The following is an 8,146-nucleotide window of genomic DNA, read 5'->3' as shown; positions in this document are numbered from 1 at the left end:
GGTGGACTTGGAACTCAGTATTGGCTCCATCACCACTGCTGCCTCTGCTAGATCAGCCCTTATTTAAACACACAGACTTAACCAATTTGTAGATCTTGAAACAAATGTTTTCTATAGAATTAGAGGTGTGTTTGTAAAAGGTAAAGCAATTTTAATAGAGGACCTGGGACTCAGCTACATTAGTCAAAATACAGCAATATAAATCCCTTATGACACTGTGACACCAGATGGCGTTGTAGGGCTGAAATCGCAACTCAATTATATTTTCAATTGTAACTTTACAACTGTTTTTTGCAGAGCATTTTCAAAGAGTCTTTTATAGCGGTTTAGATCTAGCCATGGTGCCAAAGCTGAAAGGCATAAAATAGTCCTGGTTCCAACTGGTTCCAACTATGCACTTTTGCAAAGTATCTGGAATGAAGGGGTGAGGGCTTGAGACCATTGACACCTTTTGACTTGCTATGTAATAGGCCTAGCCATGACACAAAAGCGGCAGTCTCAATAATATATGCTATGATATTAGACAGCTTTTTAGGAAACACAAAAGATATTTGAATGAGATGGGAAACTGACATAGGAACTGAAAGCGAAGCGAAGTGAAAAAGCATGGAAATCTATACAGCGTAATCCATCTTTAGAAATGTTTCTATTTGAGGCTTAGGCAAATTAATGGCACAGGTGCTCCGCAGATAAAGATGATCTGTGACAACTCAAATTCAACATGTAATATATATTTATACAATCACTGAGCTTACAGGTTTGTTCTACACAGAAATATTTACAGACCAAAACACAGATAGACCCCTTCATTGGTGGAATAACTGGCCTTGATGTTGCCTGGGTTGCTGAGGAAGGGGCTTCCTTGGACCACCCTGCAGAAGTTCTCACGATGTCTCTTGGGCTTGCATTCTGTGCTCTAAGCAGCTCCCCTGGGTGTATGTGGCCCAGGAGGCTTGCTAACAACAGAGCACATGACTGCAACAGAGCCCTTCCCTGCTGCCTGCTGGGCAGATCTGACCGTTCTGTTTTCTCTCTGTGCTCCCCCTCCAACCCCACTCTGAAGCTCAGTTCTCCACATTTCAACATGTCTGCATTTTTTTAATATTAAAAAAGGCCATGAAAACCCCATCAGCATTTTAGTGTGAATTTCTCCAAATATACACATTTTTTGCAAAACATTTCCCCCTAACTGAATATATTTCTGTAGGTTATTTTCCCTAGTACTTCTTCTGTAGGTTATTTTCCCTATGCTTTCTAGTGCACTTTCTACCCTAATGTATGCCTCTTTCTACAAATTACTGGGCTTGAGGACTGCATCTGGAGAAATGTGAATTTGGGGAGGGGGATATCGAGGTCAGGTTCCACTGGCAGATAAATTCCCACAGCTGAGTGGCAGAGCACCTGCTTTGCATGCAGAAAGACCCCTGGCACCTCCAGGTAGGGCTGGGGGAGATCCTTGCCTGAACCCCTGGAGAGCTGCTGCCTGTCATTTTAGACTGAGCTAGATTGTCCCTGGTCTGACCTGGTATACAGCAGCTTCCAATGTTCCTAGGACTGCAGCCTTGCAGCAACTATTCATCCATAACTCTGCAGTTCAATTTGTGCAAAGCTCCTCCTACCCACAGCCTTCTTCCTGTGCTGGTGAAGCTAAACCTGTTTGATGTCCTCCCCACTCTGCACATCCCAATGAAGGTTCTGCCTGTCAGTCTAAATGTACTGGGCTGCTTTTCTTCCAATTTCTGACCTGTTTTGGGTCAAGCACTCAGCTCAGCAAAATGTTACAGAAGTCTTTTCACAAATTGCCCCACATCTCAATATCATAAAACATATCCATAAGTGATTAGACACAGAATTATTTCCTTGTATACATGATTACAAAACATATTCTATGTATAATTATTTATATTTATATCTATATCTATATTTTGGAATAGAAAGGGTCCGGACTCCTTGCCCTTTGTTTTGGTAAAAGGCAGTGCTACCTCCCTCTCCCTTCTTGGTCCAAACTTCTCTCCACCTACTTCCTCATCAGAAGATGGTGGGGCAAATTTACTGGCTCTACTTGTCCCTCAGAAGGTTCTTATACTGAGTCTTGTGGATGTGTAAGACTCCCAGTTTTGCACTTGTATGCAATTTGAGATTATGGGCAGAGGTGGTAGCTTAAGCAACAATGGTAGCCCTCCCTGAAGCCTGTTCAGAAACTGGTTCCTGTCTTGCCTTTCCTTTTATTTTTGGAAGCTATTAAGAAGTGTCTCCACCCAGACCCCAAGTTGACGATGGGCCAACAGCTTCCTTGCCCAAATTTCTCAGCCCCTTAATCACAGGTATTGAACAAACAACCAGCTTCTAAAACCAAAGGCATGCTACATTCTGTTTGTTGATCAACTTGCTCACACTGTATGGTTCTGGGTAGACACTGGTTCTCCTGGGATAGGCTTGCAACCTTTGCAGCCAGAGGCTGGCTACTCTCGCGCCGCAGGAGGTACAGGCCAGATGTCTTTACTTGTGTGATTGCTCTGCTTCTCTTGGAGATCTTGATGGCTGTCCAAGGAGTTGGTTTAAAGTGCTGGCTGAAAATAGTTACCCCTGAGTATTAGGAGCTTTGGGATGGGGAGGGGGGAAACCATGAAACCTCTTTGCTTGTTTTCAGCTCTTTTCATAAAGGCTTTTCCTGTGCCTGACCCAGAGGAGTTCAACTTGTCCGCTGTTCTGACACTGCCCACAAGGAGGTGTCGAGAGTCAGTCGTGCCCAGTCCTTCGTTTGGGGGCCCGCTATGCCATGCTGCTGGTGGAACAGGGGGTGCTCTGAGTGCTGCCGATGCTGTGGTTGGTGCTGCTGCTCTCTGAGGCTGGAGGGTTTGCTGAGACCGGTTGCATCTTGGCCATCGGACCTGGAATTCAATCACCAAGTTGCGAAACATGTTAAGAGGGATGGGGTGTGAAAGGGATGCTCTGCAGCTGGCCTGACTAGGGGTTGACAAGGGGACAGAAAACACATGGTGGCACTTCCTTATTTGGACCAGCCATCACCCTCGCAATGCAGAGATTAATCCCCCTTGTTGTCTAAGGCCTCCTTTTCCCAAGAAGGCGGGGAGATCTTGGCCCAGCTAATTGAAAAGGAAGACAAACATTTCATGATTTCTCTTGGCTCTTTTACAGAGATTAAGAAATCGTTCTGGGTTCCAACGAGATGTTGCTGTACTTGGAGGAATGGTGGGAAAGGAGCGAAGGAATGTGAGAGAGCAAAGATAATAAAGGCCAGCTGTTATTTGACATGGCTCATTGGTAGAGCATGTTTCGATTACAGAAGGCTCCAGGTACATAGCTGTCAACGTTTCCCTTTTTTAAAGGGAAATTCCCTTATTCCGAATAGGATTCCTTGCAAGAAAAGGGAGAAGTTGACAGCTATGCCCAGGTATAATCCCTGGTATTTCCAAGGAGGGCTGGAAATGCCCCGTGTCAGAAACCTAGGACAGCTGCTGTGTAGTGAATCCTGAGCTAGATCAAACCAATGGTTTAACTCTGCATAAGGCAGCTATGTTTTTAATTAAACCAGACCTTTATTCTCAACAATGAGAACTGTAACCTTAATTTATTAAGGGAAGAACTGTAGCTGAGTGGCAGAGAACCTGCTTTACAGGCAGAAAGCCCCAGACTCAGTCCCCTGGCGTCTCCAGGTAAGGATGGGAATCTCCCCTGCCTAAAACCCTGGACAGCTGCTGCCTGTCAGTGCAGACAACACTGATCTAGATGGATCTATGGCCTGACTGAGCATATGGCTCTTACCCCCTAATTTCAAATCATGCATGTACATACAAATTGTCTTTCTATGCTTTTGGCCGCTTGCTTTTCCCTTCAGGGAGCCTCCCACCTCAATCGAACCCCAAATATGGACCAGAAAGACTGGAGTGGCTTAGAGGTACCTGTACTTACGAGTGTGAGAGTAGATGTACCACAGCGTTGCGGTGAGCATGACTCCAATTAAAAAGGCACCGAAAGTTATTCCCAGCACAGTTCCGATCCCCAGGCCTTGATTTGCACAGGAGGAAAGCAACAATTAGGGCTTTGCCATTGCATGCACGCAGCAGCCTTATTTATTCATTTACTTCATGAAATTTGTATCACCACCTGGTCGCAAAAAAACTCAAAGCGGTTCAGAAAAAGATAGAGTCAGGAAAAGTTTACGATACATTAAAACATAAAAAGAAGTTAAAATACTAAAACAGATTAAAACTCATGCCAGCATTTTTAAGCATCTGGATAGCCTTGTCTAAAGAAAAATGTTTTTAGCAGGTGCCAAAAAGAGGACAATGAAAGCTCCTGCTTGATCTCAAGTGGCAGGGAGTTCCGTAGTATATGTGCTACCACGCTACACAACTGAGTTCTTGCAAATGCTGAAAGGATATTGTGTGGCACTTGTAGTAGTGCCAGTTCCACTGATCGAAACAGTCAAGTGGGCCCATTTGGGGTTAAGGGTAGCCTTGCTCTTCCTCACCACTGTGTGTTAATTAAAAATATTCTCCCTCCCAGCCATTATTATCCGCTGAGCTTCAAACAACAGAACATTAAGTATTGACCAGAATATTATTTTTTAAGGGAAAAAAATGTTTTAGTAATTCAACCATCCCACACAGTTGTGTTTTGCATTTCTTAGACTAATTCCACCCTGCCCTCCACTGATTCCCACAGAGTCACTGCAGATTTTTATTGCCATTTCACCCATAATCATGTATTGTTTAATTTTGCTCACATTTGAGAACTTTGGCCCTAGGACATAACCAAATGCAAGGTGGCAAAACATTTTAAAAAGCTAGTTACAGGTGAGACTATTTCTAGGCTGTTGCCATCTTGCAAGTGGGACTGAATCACAAACCAACAAATCCAGATTGTGCAGTTAGTCCTGGACTTTTTGCCCAAGGAAAGCAATAGAAAAATGTGAGAAAACAATGGCTTGATAACTTCCCCGCAAACAAATGAGAATGTATGCTCAGCAAATTGTTGATGTCCTTTAACCTCCCTGCAAACTTCATGTAATCAAATCAGGATGTACATTCAGTAAATAGGTTGGAAGCAACCTGAATTGCAGATTTGCATAAAGAATGGCATAGCAGTGAAACAAATTTGCGGGGAAGGACAATTAGAAAGTTCTAGCAAGTTAAGAAGCTAAGAAGAGTTTGGCTGCTGGATCAGGTCAAAGGCCCACCTAATCCAGCATTGTGTTTCAACAGTGGCCAACCAAATGCCTCTTGTGTTTCGCAGCGCTTGGTATTCAAAGGCACACTGCCTCCGACTTTGGAAACGGAACATTTGCAACCATGGCAAATAGCCACTGAGTTTGCCAAGGCAAAATGTGAAATTCTCTCTTCTGAACAACTAGCCAAGAGGCAGTAGCCCTGCCCTCTTTTGCATATGGCCACCCTATGCTATGGTTTTCCCAGTAGTGATGTATGGAAGTGAGAGCTGGACCATAAAGAAGGCTGGTCGCCGAAGAATGGATGCTTTTGAATTCTGGTGCTGGAGGAGACTCTTGAGAGTCTCATGGACTGCAAGAAGATCCAACCTATCCATTCTGAAGGAAATCAGCCCTGAGTGCTCACTAGAAGGACAAATCCTGAAGCCGAGTCTCCAAGACTTTGGCCACCTTATGAGAAGAGAAGACTCCCTGGAAAAGACCCTGATGTTGGGAAAGATGGAGGGCCCAAGGAGAAGGGGACGACAGGGGACTAGATGGTTGGACAGTGTTCTCAAAGCTACCAGCATGAGTTTGACCAAACTGCAGGAGGCAGTGGAAGACAGGAGTGCCTGGCATGCTCTGGTCCATGGGGTCACGAAGAGTCGGACACGACTAATCAACTAAACAACAACAACACCCTGTTTACTTTGCCATGAAATGGCCGTCTCTGTAAATAACACTTCAGTAAAAGCAATATATTTTTATTTGCTTTATGTGTGTGTGTGTAACTAGATGACTTGCTTCTTATAAATGGTTTTCAAAGGAGATGTATTTCGCCTTAAAAAATCTCATCTAAAGAGCTAGTCATCATTTGTTTTTCAGGCTGCTTTGCCAGACCCCTTGGAAAGAGGTCTGGTGGGTGTTCAAGGTCCTGAAGAAATTATGACCTGGTTAAGCCAACGTTAAGCCATGGTTTATTTAGTGTGGTCCATTCGAGTAGAGTAGACCAACCAAAGTTTGTTTCTTTGGAAACAAACCATGATGTGAAGCCATGGTATTATATCCATGGTATTATATCACTGCATAAATAGGATGACTGTTCTCTTCCTTTTCCCTACCCAATCTCAATCTACTTTAGTTGGATTTATCAGTGGCTTACAAACCATGGCTAGGGTTGCCATATGTCTGGAATTTCCTGGACATACCCGGAATACTGCAGTCAGAAGCAGTGTCTGGGCGGAAATCGGCAAAATGTATGGGAAAATCTGGACATCTGGAAACCTATGCTCAGTGGGGGGCTTTTTGGCGATTTCCCTTAGAAATAGTTCAGAAACGGTGAATTTATTTGGTGATTTTGCAAAAAAAGTTCAACAACTTTGTGCCTGGATTTTCACTTTTTGAAATATGGCAACGCTAAATGCTGTTATGTCCAAACCAAAACCCTTGCTTAATCATGGTTTGACTACTTCACCCCAGATGTTTTCCAAGCTACAGATGCATGATGCAAGAGTACCTGGAAAACGAAGCAAGCTCATTTGTGACACAATTGGTGCCTAGTCAAACAAAGTATAGCTTAGCATTCATGGGTGAATACTGCCTCCTCCACTGCCAGACCAAGTCTCCTCTCCTGCCTCAAAAGCCAATCTGACACTCAAGGCTTCTAGATAAAGTTGTAAAAAAGCACATACACAAACAAAGCAAGAGACTGAGGGTCTAATGAAAGCATGGCAGACGTGTGTGATGTGCCGGGTGAGTCCCCACTGGGGCTGGGTTCGTGTCAAAAGCTTTTCCTTGCTTTGTTATTTTCCCGTCCTGAGGGAGACGTGCAAAACAGAGGCAGGAAGGAGAAGATTTAAGGTAGCAGGATGACCAGAATCCATCCATTTTTGGATGAGCCCAGTAATTCAATCAATTCTGCCTGACAAAGGACAGTAAGCAAGGAGGGACACACTTCACCCTGTCATGCAATCACTGGCAGAAATTACTTCCACAAGGCTGCAGTGGTGTCAGGGGCAGCAAGGCAGGAAAAGCAGGATGAGAGAGAGGCTGTCCTGAGAGAGTTTTGTGACAGAAACACTTGAGCATCTACATTCAAACTGAAAACGCAGAAGTCCAGCTACTTTGGAGAGCATAAATACATTGCCAGGGCTAGGGGGGCCCGGCAGCTTCAGACATGTTCCCTGAATGTTTAGCATATTTTCTTTCTTTGTTTTTTGGAAATCTGCAGCCTTTTCCCTTAGGGAGATACATGTAAAAACATACAGACAATATTCTGCTTGGTAACTTGGTAGAAATTAAACCTGTTTCCTGCCTTCTGCTGTTCTGGCCAAGGAATGCAAAAATTCTAGTTGATAGGGTTGTATCTACCTGGTTCCTTGAGATGACCTGTTTATCGATCATTCATCCTGATTTGCTTGAATAAAACTTATGGGGAGGGTAGTCTCTACATGGTTTTTACTGAGCATTCATTTTGATTTGCTTGCATTGCATATATACATCTTCCTGTTAATCATTCATTCACCCTACGCTTGTTAATTCATTTTCCCTTCACTTTTCTAACTGGAGAATATATGTGCAGTTGTTGTTTTTTTAAAGTGCATTTGTTCTGCTAGGGTGACAGAGCACTTTAAACCACTTTAATTGGACAAACCTAAATTTCTATATGCAGTTGAAACCTCCCTCCCCCCAAAAATACTTGCAGTCTGGAAGTGACCATCAAAATGAACCCAAGATACGCCACTTTCACAACATGCATTTAAATAATTACGTCTTCCCTCAAAGAATTCTGGAAGCTGTTGTTTGTTAAATATCCCGGAGAATTGTAACTCTGTAGCGGGAATAGGAGTCTCCTAACAAATATCACCATCCTTAACAAACTACACATCCCAGAATTGTTTGGTTGAAGCTATGAGATGCAGGTGGCACTGTGGTCTAAACCACAGAGCCTAGGGCTTGCTGATCAGAAGGTCGGCG

The 8,146-nt window shown here is 43.7% G+C and overlaps 1 protein-coding gene across 2 annotated transcripts in view; it reads right to left on the bottom strand.

Moving 5' to 3' along the window:
- Positions 1-715: 715 nt before the first annotated feature.
- ENG (endoglin) overlaps positions 716-8,146 on the bottom strand; it is a 54,387-nt gene continuing 46,956 nt past the window's right edge. For both annotated transcript variants that reach the window (XM_083485853.1, XM_083485854.1), the window contains exons 14-15: positions 3,934-4,029; positions 716-2,891 (exon numbers count right to left, since the gene is read on the bottom strand). In XM_083485853.1, the coding sequence (XP_083341979.1) occupies positions 2,773-2,891; positions 3,934-4,029 (215 nt within the window). In that variant the 3' untranslated portion in view covers positions 716-2,772. The remainder of the gene's footprint in view (positions 2,892-3,933; positions 4,030-8,146) is intronic.

The sequence above is a fragment of the Podarcis liolepis genome (genome assembly GCF_965112155.1).
Source record: "Podarcis liolepis genome assembly, chromosome: Z".
In the NCBI taxonomy this organism is placed as follows: Eukaryota; Metazoa; Chordata; class Lepidosauria; order Squamata; family Lacertidae; genus Podarcis; species Podarcis liolepis.
Note: the sequence above shows the minus strand (reverse complement) of the source record. Positions and strands in the feature narration are given on the sequence as shown.